Here is a 17,500-nt window from a genome sequence, read left to right as displayed (position 1 = left end):
CAGCTCTACTTTTGGTGGCTGCCGTACTTTTTCGACATGGCGCCAGGTGTGTTCGAGAGGGAGGGGGGAGGTTGCTTGCTTGTGTGTGTGTGTGTGTGTGTGTGTGTGTATGCGTGTGTGTGTATGCGTGTGTGTGTGTGTGTGTGTGTGTGTGTGATGTCAGAAACCCCTCTTGTGGTCCTGCGTCTCACTCACTCACACCTACTTCCCTCCTTGTTTGTTGCAGAGGAGTTGCGCGAGGAACACGCGCGGCAGTTGGCCGATGTGCCCAAGGTCCTGCCCCCGCTTCGCCACACGCTGCACATCATCCCCGACATTGAGCACACTATCCTCTTCCCGCTCACACTCGCCACCGTCGTGGCATCCATTGGCCGCTTTGTCGTTGACGTGAACGAGGCAAACCGCCCATGGCTCGCAACCATTGTCGTCTTCATCTCGGGTGCGTTCGACGCGCGGGTGTATGATTTGTGTGTGTGTGTGTGTGTGTGTGTGTGTGTGTGTGTGTGTGTGTGTGTGTGTGTGTGTGTGTGTGTGTGCTGTGTCGTGTTTTGTACATTTCTGTATGCGTGCCTGTGTTTGGTGCAATTTGTATGCTTTTTTGTGTGTGTATGTGTGTGTGCGTGGTTTACACTGGTAGGTGCCGTGTTCCATCTTGGCTCTGTTCATTGTCACTGCTGTTTCCAACCTCCATTCAACATGCACGTTTGCGTTACAGGCATTGGCCTGGCGTCGCTGCCTGCAGCCATGGCGGGAAAGGACAACGTTGGTGCTGTGATCGCAGCTGCCGTCACGGGCGTTCTCTCCGTCATCACCGCCGTCTCCACAGCCGTCACAGCGGCGTCGCGTGGCCGCAGTGCCGAGAGCGAGAGCAAGAAAGACAAGTGATGATGGTGGAAGAGTAGACGGAGAAGAAGAGACGAGAGGGAGTGAGAGAGAGAGAGCGCGCGCGCGTAGTGTGCGTATGCGGCATGACTTTAATGATGTGTTGCTTGAGCCTGCACTGTGATTGACGCGTTACAACGACTGTACCGACGTGTATTGCGTGCCATGTAAACGATCGAACCTTGCACAAGGAGACAAAGGATAATGGAAGCATGACATGAGGCGATGTGATGATGGCTCACACACACACACACACAGACACAACAATCACGACACAACAGAAAGCAAGCGATCGCTAGTGCGGCTGCGTGTTGGAGGCAGTGGCTCGATGGTGCTAGCTCTTGCTGTGGTGCCTATCGTGCGATGTCGGCTGTGTGGGTGTGGGGCGTGCTCTCAAGCTCTCCAGCACTTGACTTCCTGCAGTGCTTTGAGCAAGAGCCCTCGAGCCATTGAGCCATGTGTTCGCGTGTCTGACCTAAAGACCTGACAACCTGAGAAGAACCTTGACAACGACAACAAAGACCTCACAGCATTCATTCACTCCGGTCAACTCCACAACACACGAGCCGCCACACATAGCACTGTTGTGATGTGACACGTCGAGAATTTTCCATGCAGAAATCGTCAAAATCTTTGGCTCGAAAAGTGCACGGAGAAAGCTTCACTCACAACCACAAGCACACGACACGAAGCTCGAAGACACAAGACAATGAATCGCAAGTGTTTCCTTTCCTACTGTTGGCCTCACAAAAGGCTCTTCATGAAGTTGGAGCAAGCCCTCACCCACGCAGGTTACGAAGTGTGGCACGACAGCCAATTGGACGGAAAGGTCAGTGACATTGCACTCGTACTGTATTCCTGGACACGTGTTTGCGTTGGCTGCTTGTCAGGCTTAGAGGCTTGTCCTGATTACGATTGACAACAGCTGAACGCGCGCGTGTGTGTATGTGTGTGTGTATGTGTGTGTGTTACGTTGTGTTGTGTCGTGCGACATGTCCGTGTATCGTTCAGTCGATCCTTGAGACGCAGGGCGAGGGCATTCAGGAGTCTGCATTCGTGATCATCGACTACTCACCAGAGTATAGTGAGTCAGCCTCTTGCCGCGCGGAGCTGCACTACGCCCACAAGCTGCGCAAGCCTATTTTCTTCATCAAGACGACGCGCAAAGAAGTCAGCTGTGTGGTTGTGGCCTCATCTTGCTATCTTGCTATCGCTTCATCTTGTTCTCGCTTCTGCTTTCAGCAACCACATGTTTTTTTCAAGTCCAAACCCGCTCCAACACAAACTTTCAACACCTCATTTCAATTTCAGCACACTCTCATCGTCACACACACACACACACAGACACACACACACACACACACACACACACACACACACACAAAACATACTCTCTCACACGCTCATTCACACACTCACTCACAAACACACACTCTCTCTGTATACATGCAGCCACCGGCCGGTTCAAGCTTGGACTTTGCCTGTGCAGGGGCCCCACTTGTCGACTACTCAAGGGTCACCTCCACTACACACGAACGCCGTCGCAACGCGCAGCTATTGAAGCTAATTGAAGCACGCTTGAATGGGGGACCGAACGAAGACGCACTCGCGTATGGTTAAATTGAGCGCCGCAAAGCGTGCAATGCCCTTGCGCACCATTGGATTACCTTGTTGTCTTCGAACGAGCTAACTCTCATGAATGGCTTCGCCACAAGGGGTTGCTCATGGGCAACGCAGTGATGGTTGTTTCGAAGTACCACGGCTTCACTCCAACCTGGCTCTACTGCCGTTCCTTCTCGCATGCATATTTGCACAGTCGCATAGATACAATCTCTTTCTCCCCTTGCACTGCAGCGTTCTGTGTTCTGCTGATTGTACTTCATCTCGTGTGTCTGCGTGTGAGCACAGGTCCAATGACGATGGGAGCGAAACCGCCTTCAACGAGGCGCTAGAACAGAAGATGCGACAGCATACGAGCATGCACGCCGATCGAGAAGCAACTGCAGACAACGAGCAGCAACCACACGAGCGCCTGCTCGGTGCCTGCAAGAATGGCGACGTCGCAGCTGTCACTTCCCTCATCAAGCAAGACCATGCACATGTCAACCACCAGGATGAACAAGTGTGTGTGAGCGTGTGTGTGTGTGTGTGTGTGTGTGCTCATGTATGTGACTGTGTCTGTGTGTACATGTTCCTGTGCATGGGCTGCTGATATCGTTCAATGAAAATGGCTCAACTGCTACTCTCACCACTTGGCCCTTCCATTCTCCTTGTTCCCACAGGGCGACACGCCGCTGCACGTTGCCTGCAGGCACAACCAGCCTGCCATTGTGAAGCTGCTGCTCGCAGAAGGCGCAGACGTTTCCATCACGAACACCAGGGTGCGGCCGCATGTATCATGGGTGCACCTTCCTTGAACCGTCAACATTATTTCTGTGCTTGCTCACCATTTCCACACTCCAACTTCCACAGGGCGGAACGCCGTTCATGGTCGCACAAAAACGCAATTTCCACGACATCACCGCCATCTTAGGGCTCGGGCAAGAGCAGCATCCGACCGCTGCTTCTGACGCAACAGACGCTGAGCATGTACGTGCACACGAAACACATTGACCTTTGGCATGCCGCACCATTTCAGGCATTTGTTCGTGTTAACCTCTTGCAACACACGTCCGAATTAATGTCTTGCACGCCATCATCCGCCATCATCCACCATCATCCATTCATTCCTCACCATCGCCAATGCCCCGCCGATGTACACAGGTGCACAGAGAGGCGGTGCAGGCGCGCATGATGGACATTGCGGAGCGTTCCGACACGCACATGGCGGGGCGAGCCAAGATGGGCGTCTCTGGCCAGGGCCGCGCGGGCAAGACGACGCTTATGGACTCGCTTCAGGGCAAGCCGTTCAACAAGCAGCAGCACTCCACACTCGGCGCCACCACCAACGACATGAGGGTCACCGTCCACACCATGGAAGTGTGCGACTGGAAGGTGTGTGTGTGTGTGTGTGTGTGTGTGTGTGTGTGTGTGTGTGTGTGATATGTGCATCCACCGTGTACCAACACCTGCTTCCACCAACACCTGGTCAATCACCACCTTATGTCATTGTTCACCAGCACTTACACACATCACCCCGTTCCACATCTCGTGCAGGAGAGCGACCAGAGCACGTCCGAGTTCATCCGCAGTCTCGTTGGCACGGCGATGGCACGCGAGGCCGGCGTGGACGAGGAGCTGAAGCGCGCGTCAGCAAAGGCACAGGCGCAGCACGCCACCCGTGTTACCGAGCAACAGCACGAGGAGGCCAAGAAGCAGGCCAAGAAGCAGGCCAGGACGGATGACAAGAAGCAGTGCAAGAAGGGCCATGGCACATCCACAACTTCCGCTCCATCATCCGACAAGGCGTCCACCGCAGCCGTGCCTGCACCTGCTGCAGGTCGTGATGCCTCCACAGCAACGCCTGCAGCAAAGGAGCAGCACCCAGCTTCCAGCCACGCCGACGTTGGTGACGACGATGCTGACGTCGTTGCCGTGACCACACCATCCGTTTCGAAGGAGGAGGTGGAGAAGGCAATCAAGGACATGGACTTTGATGCGACAATTGGCGAAGGCAAGATGCAGGTCTCCTTCAAGATCTTTGACCTGGGCGGCCAGTCCACCTTCTACGTCTTCCACCCTTTCTTCCTCACCAGGTGAGTCACTGTGTTTTTGTGTGTGTGTGTGTGTGTGTGTGTGTGTTCTTGTGTGTGTGTGTGTGTGTGTGTTCTTGTGTGTGTGTGTGTGTGCGTGTGTGCGTGTGTGCGTGTGTGCGTGTGTGCGTGTGCGTATGTATGTGTGCTGATCACCGCTCCCCTCAACAACCCCATTTTTGCTCCCCCCACCCACACCTTCCCACCACTCCCAATCATCCCGTAACAGGTACGCCGTGTACCTGCTGGTGTTCTCGATGGAGGACCTGTTACACCAAGACGAGAGCAAGCGGACAGAGGCGTGGGAGTTTATGGAGCACTGGCTCTCCTCCCTTCACCTCCACGCAAAGGGCGCACCCGTCCTCATCGTGGGCACCTTCGCTGACAGGATCAACGAGCGGAAGGAGCATGAGCAGATCTCGCGTGACATTTACAGTCGCCTGCGCCACAACCCCGCTTTCCCTTGCGTCATCCACAACGACAAGCACGGGCTGTGGTTCTGGCCCGTTGACAACACCAAGTCCATCGATGATCCCATGATCCAGGACCTGCGCCAGACCATCTCCTCCACAGCCTTAGCGCAGGAATACGTGAGCCAGGAGGTGGCTGTGCCCTACCTCCACCTCTACGACAAGCTCAACGCCATCGCCCGCGACGAGGAGCGGCCGCTGCTCACGTTTGACGAGGTGGTCCAGATTGCGCGCACATGTGGGCTGCGTACACGTGAGGAGACACGGACCTGCCTCCAGTTCCTGCACCTGTATTCCATGGTCCTGTACTACGACAGCGTGCCAGGCATGGAGGACTATGTGATCCTTAGCCCGCAGTGGGCGGTGGACATGATGACGCGCGTCATCCGCAACTTTGACCTGCATCACGATGTGCGGGATGGCGAGGCGAGGGCCGTTGGCGCGCAGCTGTGGGACGACCTTGTTGACCGCGGCATCCTGCACCGCCGTCTGCTTGATGTACTGTGGGGGGACGTGGACAGCAACTTGGTGATGCCGTTCCTGCGCCTCATGATGCAGTACGGGCTGTGCATCCAGTACTCTCCACCCAAGCTGGTGGATAGCCGCACGGCACTTGCTCGCGCCAACTCTGGCCACGGTGCCCACGCTACAGCCAAGGGCAGCAAGGGCAACAGTCCAGAGCAGCAGCATTACCTGGTCCCAGCCATCCTGCCAATGACGATTCGCCACAACAACAGCGAGATGGCATCCGTGTCACTTAGCACGACGGCAGCACAGCAGGTCAACCCGTATCTTGGGCACGAGGAGAAGACAGCCTACGTCACCTTCAGCCTGAAGCAATTCAAGCGAAGTGCGAGCGTGTGTGCTCGAGACGCACGGCACGCGTCGTTCCTGCCCGAGGGGTTGTTCACCGTTGTGCTGGCACACGTGATGGTGCACGCACAGCACGGCGCATCCCAGCAGCCCAAGCTGAGCCGCACCCACGCCGTCTGCTTCATGGAGTCGACCAAGCTTGAGCTGCAGCTTGTGCCGGCTGTTGGCGGCATCAAGATGAAGATCACAAGTGCGCAGCCACGCGCCATGCTGCACATGCTGCACACCATGATCAGCGAGGCCATAAGAGAGCGCTACCCTGAGCTGAAGAGCAGCCTGCTGCTGCCATTTGACGACAAGACGCTGCTGTTCTTCGAGGACGTGCTGCACCACCACAAGCGCAAGCAGGACATGTGGGTAGACGAACAGCTGCTGTCACCCGATGACCTGATCGCCAAGTATGGCCCTCTCTTGCCCGTTCTCGGCCTGCAGGACAAGTATGACGTCTTCATCAGCTACCGGTGAGACTTGTGTGTGTGTGTGTGTGTGTGTGTGTGTGTGTGTGTGTGTGTGTGTGTGTGTGTGTGTGTGCGTGTGTGAGTATGTGGTGTGTTCGTCGCTTCCACCCACCTACCCACCCACCACCACTGCTGCAGCACAACATTTCACCTCACATCCCCCTTCTCCCTCCTCCACCACCACGATCACCACAGGCAACGCGCCAGCAGTGGGCTGGTGATGGCGCTGCATCCGCGCTTGGAGCAGCGCAACCTGGTTGCGTTTCTGGACGCCAACAACCTGGAGACGGGCCTCAACTTCAAGCTGTCGTTCATGACGGCGATTGGGCTGAGTCTGGTGGCCTGCCCCATCGTCTCTGCTGCCACCATCATGCAGATGAGGCAGCTGCAGCACAGCGACTACTGCGACAACGTGCTGCTGGAGTGGATGACGATGCTGGCGTTGCACGAGCACCAGCGCAAGCACGGAGGGGGAGGTGAGGGAGAGGCCGCAGACCTGATCCGGCTTCGCCGTGTCGTGCCCGTGGTTGTTGGCAGCGTGTGGCACAACACAAGCGACAGCGGCAGCACGAGCCGCGCCGAGATGGGCGAGTACGACTCGTTTGACCGCATGAAGCAGCTGACGATGAAGTTACCAGATGTTGTGAGCAAGGCGACAGCATCAGCCCTCGACCAGTACTTTACACAAGTACTGCATCTGCCGCCGCCACAAAACCACAAACCTGTACGTGAGGCGGTGCTGTCGCTGTTTGACATCGACGCCGTCATTGTATTGGACGCCACTGTTGACCGCACTCTGCAGCTGCGCGACATTGCAGAGAAGGTGCGCCAGGTCGTCGCTTCTGCCAGGAGTGCAGAACAAGCAGCACTGGAGCCAGCAACTGCACGTCGATCCACTCAGGTACGGTATTGTGTGCGTGTTCGTGTGTGTGTACATGCGTTGTTTTCGCCTTCGTGCGCAATACTGCTGTGTTATGCATCTCATGTCTCGCTGTGACTCACCTTCCTGCTTCACGGACTCACACATCGCGTCCTTTGTGTTTCTGTTGCTTGCAGTCCTCCCAGCCGATGCAGCCGTCTGAACCGGCCACACCACAGTCCCCACAAGTGCCCCAGTCACCCTCACTTCAGGTGTGTGTTTGCGCGTGTGTGCCAGTGCAGGTGCGTATGTGCATGTACCCACGTGTGTATGCTCATGTGGTGAAAGGCCTCACGCAACGCCCCATTGTATGCTTGTCTTCACATCCTCACTCTTCCCCCCCCCCCAACACACGCACAACGAGCAGGAAGCTGGCATCGTGTTTGACGCGGAGTTTGAGAAGTGGCTGTCGGTCAACAAGCTGCGCATGCATGTGGAAGGTGCCCTTGCGCACGTCGGCGCTACAACCTTTGACGTGCTGACTGTGCTGGTTGATGCTGGAGATGTGAGCGTGGAACGGTTGCAGGAGATGGGTGTTCGTCTCGGGCACGCGCGACTGTTCATGCAGCGCTTTGACGAATATCGTGCTGCGGCCGACGCTCAGAGGAAGCAGGGCGGTGGCTGCTGTGCCCTCATGTGATCGTACTGTCACTTTGTTTGCCTTATGTTGTTGCGACTTTCAATTGTTTGCTCCAGCCATTGCCACTTCCGTTGGCTTTCGTCACTCCTGCTCCCGATTCCTTTCTGTTTCTTTGCGTGTGTGGTTTTGTTCCGTTGTCACTTCCGCAGCACTTCCTGATGTCGTCGGCGCTCCAACGCCCAGATGGCACTGTTCGCTCGCTCAGGTGGTACGCGATCCCCTCGTGTGCTGGATACCCTCTCCTCTCGCTGTTCTCGCCGCCACATATGAGAGTGTCACATTCTCTTTGCTTCTTTCCAAGTGCATGTGAATTGCATTCCAACGTCTAGCCGTGTTATATTGCTTTCGTCTGCCATTCGCTTGTGCTTCTGTTACCTTTTCCGGCCTGTGTGTGTGTGTGTGTGTGTGTGTCACAAGCTTCTGTCCCCCCGCCCCCAATTGTGTGTGCCAAGCAACTCCTCTCTTTGAGCCACTTTGAGCTCGTTGGTGCGCTTCCACCTTTCTGTTATCCTGCCTGGCGAGTGTTGCTTCGTTGCTTTCGTTTCCACCGTTACCATCGTGACACCACGACGTAGTACATCCACGAGCAGAATTATTCAAGCAGAAGTGCTCAGGTGTGTGAAGTAAGCAAATGAATCCGCGTTTGAGTGCGTGAAACACTGCCATGTACAAGTGAACACAAAGAGACAAGACTTACAGTCACTATCAGTCATCACGACGACGCTGTGACTGTGGGTATGTCAGCACAACACAGGGGGTTCGGGTAAACCCGCACGCACGGAACGTTCAAGCCAACCCACATGCAACAAGGGTCAAGAGGATTGTACCTACCACACACACACACACACACACACACACACACACACACACACACACACACACACACACACAATATCACACACACACACAACAACAATCATGACAAGCTGAGCTGGAATGCCGTGGGGTTCTTGTCCTCGTCCTGCTGCATGTCCTGCTTGGCGCGATCTTGGTCCAGGGCGTAGTCTGCCACCGTGGACAGTAGCTCAACAAACGCGCGTGCAAAGTTGAGAAAGTTGACAAAGTCGTGGTAGTTGAGACCAAGCACCTTGCCATGACGCACGTGGTCCTCTGCCTTCTGTCGCACCTCGTTCAGCATGCTCACTGTCTTTTCCACATCGCCCTCGCCTGACGGCAGCGAGTATGTGCCGGTGGACACCAGCGTGAAGTCCTGCGTCTTGAACGCTTCGTGCGCCGACGGCAGTGTGTCCTGTAGCGTGCGCTGGCCGCGCCCGTGGGCAACGATGCAGCGCACGCCGTAGAAGAGGCGGGAGAGGCGGTTGAAGGCGTCAAAGCTGGTGCACTTGACCGTCCACTCGTAGTACGGAGACGCCTTGCTCATCACGTCCTTGACGTCGTAGTAGATCACCCCAAACTGCACGCGCTTGATGGCAAATGCAGCAATGCCCTTCAGGCTGGTGTCGGCATCGTCGTCGCCCTCCGTGTAGCGTGGCCGGTAGAACGTCAGCTTTGCCAGCTCGTCCAGCATATTCTCCAGCGTGGGCTTGAGGCCATTGTCCACGGTCCTGTGTGTGTGTGTGTGTGTGTGTGTGTGTGTGTGTGTGTGTGTGTGTGTGTGTGTGTGTGTGGTTGTGTTCGGTGAGCAACAAGGGGTTGGCGTGGCGTGGTATGGTTGTGGTGGTTGCTGCGAGCTTGATCAGAGGCTTGCTCGAGGTTTGACACAGCAACACAAGCTTTCATCCTTCACAAACGAAAACACACACACACACACACATCACACACGCACACCACACACACACACGACACGTACACACACAACACGTACACACACGCACACATATCACACACACAACCAACGCACACAACAACACCAACAACAACTCAATACAATACAACACGCACCGCTGCTGATGCTCCAGGAACATGGACACGGGGTCGCGGAAGGATCGTGAAACGAGCATGTTGCTGACTTCCGTAAGCACAAACATGGCATTGAGTGACACGTCGTCAGCGGAACTGTCACCGTCGCTCCTGTGGCCGCCTTTCTTGCTGCCCTTGTCCTTCTTCTTCCTGCTGTCCTGGCGCGACCTTGAGCTGTCTTTCTTCTTCTGCTCCATGTACAGCTGCAATGCGTTGTGCAGCAGCTGCTTGTAGTCGAAGCTCTCGTGGTGGCCGCCATCCAGCTGTTCTTTACTGAGCACAAACTCCAGCAGGCCGTCTGCAAGCTCCATGCAGAACGCCTCCACGTGGGCGTTCACGGTGACGATGCTGTTGCGCGTGCTCATGAGCAGGAACTTGCCCTGATTGCCGGCCGCGTCATCCACCGCCAATGATGAGCTCGTCGTGATCCAGCACAGAGGGGGGCGGTCGGGGGCGCGCGGGTCCTCAGGGTTCACCGTCACCACGAAGCCCGTGTTTGGGTTCAGCGAGTACATGGCACAAAGACACATACACACACACACACAAAGACACACACACAAGACACACGATCAATAAAAGTACACAGAGTCGGGACACTGCGACAAGCCAACACCGTTGTCCACGGTTAACGACGTGCCAAAGCCACTGCAGTTGACGGTGGCGAGGTGCGGGTTGTCGTCGAGCCAGATGGGACCCAACAATACGGTCAACTGCGACAGGTCAATGGCGCCTGTGATGTTGTTGCTGCTCAGGTCCAGGCCTGCATCAATACGGGTGAGAGTGCCAAAGTTGATGGTGGTGAGCGCGTTGTTGTCGAGACGGAGAGCGCCGCCAATGGTTTGCAGTCCCCCAAAGTCAACTGTGGTCAAGCGATTGTCGTTGAGGAAGACGTGGCTGGCGGCACGTGTCATTGCCGGGCTGAACGCTATGCTGGTGAGGGCGTTGTTCTGTAGTTGCAAGACCCCGCCCAGAGTGACGAGTCTGTTCAGGTCAAGCTGCGTCAGTGCGTTGTTGTGAAGGCTGAGCATGTGGCCCACGCTGGTCAGGTTGCCAAGGTTGACGGCTGTGAGCGCGTTGTTGTGCAGCTTGATGGAGCGTGCAAACGTGTCGCCAAGGCTGCTGAGGTCGATGCTAGCCAGGGCATTGCCAGAGAAGTCCAGGCTGCCGCCCACAAACGCGACGCCCTCAAAGTGCTGCAGCGTCGTCAGTTGGTTGTTGGCAAAGCTGACTTCCCCACCAAAATGGGTCACGCGCGCAAAGTCGACGATGGTGAGCGCATTCTGCGGCGCTTCAATCCCACCCGCCACGCGCGTCATAGCGCCAAACGTGAGTGCCGTCAGCCCATTGCGGGCCAGCTTGAGCGTGCCGGCCACGCTCGGCAGCGTATCCACGTCCACGCTGGTAAAGGCGTTGTCGCTCAGCACAAGGTCGCCGCCAACGGTCTGCACGCCGCGCAGAAAGGCGGTGCTGTTGCCGGAGAAGCCGCACCCGGCCAGGCTGAGCGTGCCCGTGATTGACGTGAGCGCACCAAAGCGCACGCTGCCCGGGTGCAGCCGCGTGTTGCCAGCGAGCAACAAGTCTGCCTCGATAGCCGTCATGTTGCCGAGGTCGACGGCAGCGAGGGCGTTGTTGCTCAGGTCCAGGGTGTTGGTGAGGACGGCGGGATAATGGGCCCCAGCCACGAGTCGCGTGATGACGTTGTTGTCCAGCCTCACGGCACCACGCACGGTGGCGAGCAGGGCTGCGACGTCAAGTGTGGTGATGTTGTTGTTGCTCAGAACCAGGTCGCCACCAACCACGTCCACGTGTTTCAGCGGAAAACCGGTGAGCGCATTGCTGTGCAAGAGCAGGTGACCACCAATGGCAGTGAGATGCGCAGCACTCACACTGGTCAGGGCGTTGCTGCTGAGGTCGACGTGCCCAGCAACGCTGGTGATGTTGTCAAAGGACATGATGGTCAATGCCATGTTGTCGCGTACGCTCAGCGCGGGCAGGGTGGTGAAACATGCAAGGTCAACGCCGGTGAGGGCGGGGTTGGAGCTGAGGTAGAGCCCAGTGATCAGCTGAAGCTGGGGCTCGTCAAAGCTGACGCGGGCCAGGTTGCTGTTGCCACTGAGCTTGACGCCGCTTGCGCTGATGTTGCTGAGGCCCGCGATCATGTGAAGCGCTGTGTTGCTGCTCACAACAATGTCACCGCCCACGACATGGAGCGGGGTCAGGTCCAAGCTCGTGAGGGCCGCATGGCCGTGCACGCTCAACGCACCGCCAACGCAACACAGCACAGGCAGGTCGATGCTGGTAAGCGTGCTGCTGTGGTGCAAGACAATGCTGTGGTCAACGCTGGTCAGATTTGGCAGGTGGACGTCGACCAGCGCAGCGTTGCTGTGGATGTCGAGCGTGCCGGCAATACGGGTGACGGCACTCAGACTGATGGTGCGCAGGGCCGGGTTGTCGCTCATTTGCACGGTCGCAGCCGCATCGAGCAGGCTTGGGAGCGACAGCGAGGTGAGTGCATTGTTGTTGTACACGAGCGTGGTGCCGTGCACCGCTGTGAGCTGTGCCATGGTGAGATTGGCCATGCGGGTGTTGTCGTGGATATAAACCGCCCCCGCAGATGCAAGGCTCTCGAACCCAATGCTGGTGACGGCCACGTTGGAGTGAATGCGCACCACACTGCCCACTCGCGTCAGTGCGTGCGCGGTGATGGCGGTCAGGCTGGCGTGGGTGTCGACGCGAAACTCGACGCCAACGTCGCACAGCCGCGGCAGTGACAGGTGCACCAGCATAGGGTTTGCATACACGTACAAGCTGTCGCCCACATGCGTGAGTGCGTCGGCTGCAAGGCGGTTGAGGCGATCGCTGTGGTGGACGTCGAGAACGTGAGTGGACTCGAGCGCTGGGAAGTCGACGCGAAGCAGCGCGGGGCTGAAGCGAATGCGGAGGGCACCGTCCACACGGATCAGCCGTGCAAAGGAGATGGTGGTCAGGGCTGGGTTGTGGTCGATGGCCACCTCGCCGCCGATGCTCTGGAGGTGGTCACCGCGGACGAGCGTGAGCTGGCCTGTATGACCGGAAATGCCGCGGGCCCACACTCTGCCGCCAATTTGCGTCACCCACCCAAAGTCGAGTGCTGTTGCCGCGCGCGCCACATGAACGTCGCCACTCACGCGCCTGAGGGCGCGAAACTCGTCGCAGCAGCACTCCACCACCTCTGCCACCTCACACACACGCAGGGCGCGAATGGCTTGGCGGGACTCGGTGTTGGAGCAGTCCAACTGCCGTGTAGTGGTGCCCTCACACGGGGGCGGAAGACACGTGACGTTGAGGTGCGCGGTGTAGGCACCCTCGGCTCCATGGACGCCGTACACGTACAGCAGGAGGTTGGTCGGCGTGTAGTCCACAGCTCGAGTGTACACGAGTGTTGTGATGGTGCTTCCGGTGTCGTCGTGTGCTGGTGCTGTTGGTGGTGCTGTTGGTGGTGCTGTTGGTGGCGATGGTGCTGCTGGTGCTGCTGCTTCGGTTGGTGGTGTTGTGGCGCGATTGGACTGGGGAACAGGGGTGCCGTCAGCGAAGAACAGCTGGCCACGAATGGCATGCAGCGATTCAATCTCAATGACCACTGTGGCATGGGCGCACACAGGGATCTGGTACCAGTCCACGTCGCCCCCGCAGATGGTTGCGTTCAATGATGACGTATCAGATGACAACGGCGTGCTTGTGAAAAAAAAGTTGTTGTTCTTGTTGCTGTGACTGAACCGACCAACACCGGTGATTGTGTCCACTGCGTCAAACTCATCGTGCACGCACTGTTCTGACGGGGTAGCAGGGCTAGATAGAGCCGTCGTTGATGCTGCTAATGTTGTGGCTGCTACTGTTGTGGTGGTTGTTGTGGTTGTTGTTGCTGTTGTGGTGGTGCGTGCGCTGAGTTGTGTGTTGGCGTTGGCGCCAGCACCGCTCGCCTGGTGGCTGTGGTGCAGTACGTTACTCGGGAGGAGCGCAGCAACCACAACCGTGGCAAGGAGAGCAACAGCAACTACGCAGGCAGCCTTCCACCGCACGCCATGCCTCACAGCAACAGCTTCAAATGTGCCCTCAAGAGCGGCGTGCTGCGGCTGCGGTACAGAGGCTGGAGGTGTCGTAGCGGTGGCGGTGGTGAGTTCGCGGCTTCGACGGCGGCGCACTGGCGCAGCCTGGACTGGCACAAGTAGACGCTGTGGCCGTTGTGGCGAAACTGGCATCGCTTCGAACTCTAGCGGATCCAAAGTACGTCCTTGCTGTGCCGTGCTGTGCCGTGCTGTGCCGTGCTGTGCCGTGCTGTGGGGAGAGCGTTGGCGCCAAAACAGAAGAACAGAGGACCAGAAGCGTGAGCAGGAGGATGGAGGCCTCCAGTAGCTGCGTTTGAGGCTTCGTTTGTGTGTGTGTTGTGCAGGTGTACTGCTCGCCCAGGTTGTGACGGCAGGAGTTGATCGTGACTGCTGTGAAGGAACCACAGGCCCCTGTCGTGTATAAGTCACAGCTTGTGGACTTTGGCCTAAAACTGAGGTCAAGGGTGTGGGTGTGATGTAATGAATGCTGTGGCGTTCACGGTGAGAAATTTTGTGCGCATAATCCACAAACATTCAAGTGTATGTGTGTGTGTGTGTGTGTGTGTGTGTGTGTGTGTGTGTGTGTGTGTGTGTGTGTGTATCTGTGTGTGTGTGTGTGTGTCTGTGTGTGTGTGTCTGTGTCTTTGTGTGTATGTGTGCGCCCCACTGTGTATGTGAGTGTGTGTCTGTCAGTCAGTCATGTTTGTGAATGTGTTCATGTGCTGTAACAAGTGATTGTTGTCAAAGCAGCAAAGCGAAGGAACTGCCATGATACAGATGTTGAGCCACGGACAACCATTTCAACCACACAAAGACACAACCCAACAACTGCGGCAACGAACGAAAGGTCGTAACAGAGCAAGCGTGGCCTAATGCGGCAAGCGATAACACGAACAACAAGCGCAGAAGTGCATGAATGCCAACAAGCAAGACGGACAAATCTAGCAGGGTGGGGTTCGATGCAGGATAGCAGGCCCACAAAATCAAGCACGTGCGTGGGACAAACGAAGCCAAACATCACACCTAAGGTACACACATCAGTGCAGAAACACCACACACAATCACACACACACACATACACACATACACACACAACCACACACACACACATACACAACCACACACATATACACAGCCACAATCACACACACATACACACACAACCACACACACAGCCACACACACACGCAACCACACGCACACACACACACACACACACACACACAATCACACGACACAGAGTGGATCGATGATGAGAGTAGCATCATTGTCAAAGGGGACAGAGTAAATCTGTCCGGTGGGGGCGAGGACGCCGCCAAGCCAATCATGGTCTGCACCTGCAGCAACCATGTCAAGCACGACGGTGTGGGTGGTGTTCTTGGCTGGGTCGACCACAAGCACGGCGTCAGCGCTGAAGGGGATGCCGAAAATGCGACCATCTGCAGACAGCACGCCAGACAGCCACTTGGTGATGCCAGACACGTCGTAGTCCGTCACCATGAGCGTCGTGATGTCAGCAGTGTTGGACACGGGGTCAACGACAAGTACAGCGTTGAACTCGTCAGGGACGCCGTAGATCTTGCCGTTGCCTCCAAGGACAGCACCAAACCACTTGCGGTTGCCATCCGGCAGGCCCATGATGGTGGTGCCGTCCGCGGCGTTCGTGACGGGGTCGATGATCAGCACATTTGTCCGCGTGCCGGGAATGGCATAGATCTTGCCGTTGTCCGCGAGCGCAGCGCCAAGGTACTTGTTGTCGCCAGAGGGCACGGGGATGGACGAGGTGTCGGCGCTGTTGGTCTCCGGGTCGATGATCAGGATAGCATCAGCCAGGTCAGGCACAGCGTAGATCTTGCCGTTGGGTGCGAGCACCGCCTGCTCCCACTTGTCACCACCATCACCAAACCCAACGATGGACGTGATGTCCGTGGTGTTTGTCGTAGGGTCGATGATGAGCACCACGGGTGACTGCTCTGGCACGCAGTAGATCTTGCCGTTGGGTGCTACCGCAGAGCCCGTCCACTTGCCACTCGCCGGGCTGAAGCTGCCCATGGTGGTGGTGTCGACGGCGTTCGTGACGGGGTCGATGACAAGGACAACCGTCTCGTCGTATGGCACACCATACACTTTGCCGTCGGGGCCAAGCACCGTTTCCTGCCACTTTCCGACTGCATCACCAAAACCACGCAGCGTCGTCACGTCAACCCCAAGTGCGTCTTTCTCCTGCGTCAAAATGCACTGCGCCACGCGCCGCGATCGCTCCACCTCCTGCCGCAGCATGTCCAAGTGGCCCAGGACGTCGAGGCCATTGAGCAGCACGCGTGTGGTGCCACTGCTGTCCGTCGTGTTGATGTGCAGGTTCCCCCAGTCATCCTCCCGCATCACAGCCGCACCATCAACCGCCACCATCAGCAGCACAGCTGTGCTGCCTAGGGCCACCAGCATCCGAGCAGAGGTCATGGCAGCCATTTTGTTCGTGCAACTTTTGGGGCGAGGAAGAGCGTGGCGAGGAAAATAAATGTTGCGTGTGGTGCGCTTCGTCCTTAATTTAGTCTTCTGTCATATAAATCACTGAATGTGCGCCTTTGGGAGTCATTTGCATTCAATGCTTCTGTTGTAAATTCATGTTGGTGGTGGTGCTGTTGTTGGAGACGTGTGTGTGTGTGTGTGCTGTGTGTTGTGTGGGAGAGATTGGCTTGGCAAGAGAGAGTTGTGTGCGTTTACTTGAGTTGTGAAGCAAACAAGCATGTAGGATGAATGAACACTCGAACAGAAAGAAACAGAGCATTCCAGAACAAAACAGAGGTGAATGCAAATTGTGGTATCGCGAATAAGGGAGGTCAATGATATGACTCAGCTGACATGGCTGGCCTGTCAACAGCCATTGACTGGCACATCCGGGCAACCGGCGATGGAGTCGCCGGTGCCGTTGCCTTCTTCTGCGTACTGGTGTGCCTCGACGGCTGGGAGCAGACGCTGGCGCCGATTCCGGACAACTGCAGCATCCTACAGCCGCCCTCGTACCAGGACACGGACCCACATCAACACTGCGTCCCAGCGCGAGCAAGGGTCATGAACAACACGAGCACGCGGACAGGCAAGCGGGTCTTCAAGGGGATCAGCAAGCACAGCCATACAAGCATGCAGCTTGCCCAAGAGTCCCCCCGTGGCACCCAGAGCGCGAGGCAGGCAAGCAAGCTCAGACCCGATCGCAGACGAAGGCGCACAAGAAGCAGAGGGCGGAGACGCACGCAACGGGCAGGAAGGAGGAGAAGAATGACAAGGAGAAGAAGAAGGACACGAAGAAGAAGAAGAAGAAGAACACGAAGAAGAAGGATACCGCAAGTGTGGACGGCGGGGACGAAGACCGCTCGTTCTTCTGGCACGCGGATACAGCTAAAGTTATACCAGAGTCGTGCCCCATGGGGTCTGACACGATGAACCTTTGTTGACAGGCAATTCTAGTCAGCTGACTCATATTATTTGACGTCCCCTTCTTCACGACACCACAATTTCACATTCACCTCTCTTGTGTTCTGGAATGGTCTCGTGATTTCCCTA

At 56.8% G+C, this 17,500-nt stretch overlaps 6 protein-coding genes across 6 annotated transcripts in view; 3 read left to right on the top strand and 3 right to left on the bottom strand.

The window, feature by feature from the left end:
* Positions 1–1,069, top strand: part of PTSG_10438 (uncharacterized protein) — a 1,673-nt gene extending 604 nt beyond the window's left edge. Inside the window, exons 1-3 of the mRNA XM_004988763.1 lie at positions 1–46; positions 227–439; positions 716–1,069. The exon at positions 1–46 is cut by the window's left edge and continues 604 nt beyond it. Coding sequence (XP_004988820.1) covers positions 1–46; positions 227–439; positions 716–885 — 429 coding nt within the window. The 3' untranslated portion in view covers positions 886–1,069. The remainder of the gene's footprint in view (positions 47–226; positions 440–715) is intronic.
* Positions 1,070–1,513: 444 nt separating this feature from the next.
* PTSG_10437 (uncharacterized protein) lies at positions 1,514–8,526 on the top strand. The gene is made up of 11 exons (XM_004988762.1): positions 1,514–1,711; positions 1,894–2,052; positions 2,335–3,004; positions 3,165–3,263; positions 3,355–3,471; positions 3,646–3,876; positions 4,039–4,577; positions 4,804–6,378; positions 6,571–7,276; positions 7,432–7,506; positions 7,662–8,526. The coding sequence occupies exons 3-11, from the start codon at positions 2,582–2,584 to the stop codon at positions 7,932–7,934; spliced, it is 4,038 nt and encodes a 1,345-aa protein (XP_004988819.1). The 5' UTR covers positions 1,514–1,711; positions 1,894–2,052; positions 2,335–2,581; the 3' UTR covers positions 7,935–8,526.
* On the bottom strand, positions 8,451–10,372 carry PTSG_10436 (uncharacterized protein). The gene is made up of 2 exons (XM_004988761.1): positions 9,837–10,372; positions 8,451–9,499 (listed from the first exon to the last, which is right to left on the bottom strand). The coding sequence occupies exons 1-2, from the start codon at positions 10,367–10,369 to the stop codon at positions 8,851–8,853; spliced, it is 1,182 nt and encodes a 393-aa protein (XP_004988818.1). The 5' UTR covers positions 10,370–10,372; the 3' UTR covers positions 8,451–8,850.
* A 51-nt stretch (positions 10,373–10,423) lies between these two features.
* PTSG_10435 (uncharacterized protein) lies at positions 10,424–14,092 on the bottom strand (the record flags this gene model as incomplete). Its single annotated transcript, XM_004988760.1, has 1 exon — positions 10,424–14,092. One exon carries the CDS (start codon positions 14,090–14,092, stop codon positions 10,424–10,426), a length of 3,669 nt encoding a protein of 1,222 aa, XP_004988817.1.
* A 1,045-nt stretch (positions 14,093–15,137) lies between these two features.
* PTSG_10434 (uncharacterized protein) lies at positions 15,138–16,443 on the bottom strand. The gene has a single exon (XM_004988759.1). The coding sequence runs from the start codon at positions 16,406–16,408 to the stop codon at positions 15,167–15,169; it is 1,242 nt and encodes a 413-aa protein (XP_004988816.1). The 5' UTR covers positions 16,409–16,443; the 3' UTR covers positions 15,138–15,166.
* A 358-nt stretch (positions 16,444–16,801) lies between these two features.
* Positions 16,802–17,391, top strand: PTSG_10433 (sperm histone; the record flags this gene model as incomplete). Its single annotated transcript, XM_004988758.1, has 2 exons — positions 16,802–17,008; positions 17,119–17,391. The coding sequence occupies 2 exons, from the start codon at positions 16,802–16,804 to the stop codon at positions 17,389–17,391; spliced, it is 480 nt and encodes a 159-aa protein (XP_004988815.1).
* Positions 17,392–17,500: the final 109 nt, after the last annotated feature.

The sequence above is a fragment of the Salpingoeca rosetta genome (assembly GCF_000188695.1).
Source record: "Salpingoeca rosetta unplaced genomic scaffold supercont1.33, whole genome shotgun sequence".
NCBI lineage: Eukaryota > Choanoflagellata > Craspedida > Salpingoecidae > Salpingoeca > Salpingoeca rosetta.
Note: the sequence above shows the minus strand (reverse complement) of the source record. Positions and strands in the feature narration are given on the sequence as shown.

Bases quoted from the DNA above. Each gene is read 5' to 3' on its own strand.
- PTSG_10436 (XM_004988761.1), bottom strand. From the start codon at position 10,369: ATGTACTCGCTGAACCCAAACACGGGCTTCGTGGTGACGGTGAACCCT. The intron at 9,500-9,836 runs GTGCGTGTTGTA...ACACACACACAG, and splicing joins TTCCTGGAGCATCAGCAGCG to GACCGTGGACAATGGCCTCA.
- PTSG_10434 (XM_004988759.1), bottom strand. From the start codon at position 16,408: ATGGCTGCCATGACCTCTGCTCGGATGCTGGTGGCCCTAGGCAGCACA.
- PTSG_10437 (XM_004988762.1), top strand. From the start codon at position 2,582: ATGGCTTCGCCACAAGGGGTTGCTCATGGGCAACGCAGTGATGGTTGT. The intron at 3,005-3,164 runs GTGTGTGTGAGC...TTGTTCCCACAG, and splicing joins TCAACCACCAGGATGAACAA to GGCGACACGCCGCTGCACGT. The intron at 7,277-7,431 runs GTACGGTATTGT...TGTTGCTTGCAG, and splicing joins CTGCACGTCGATCCACTCAG to TCCTCCCAGCCGATGCAGCC.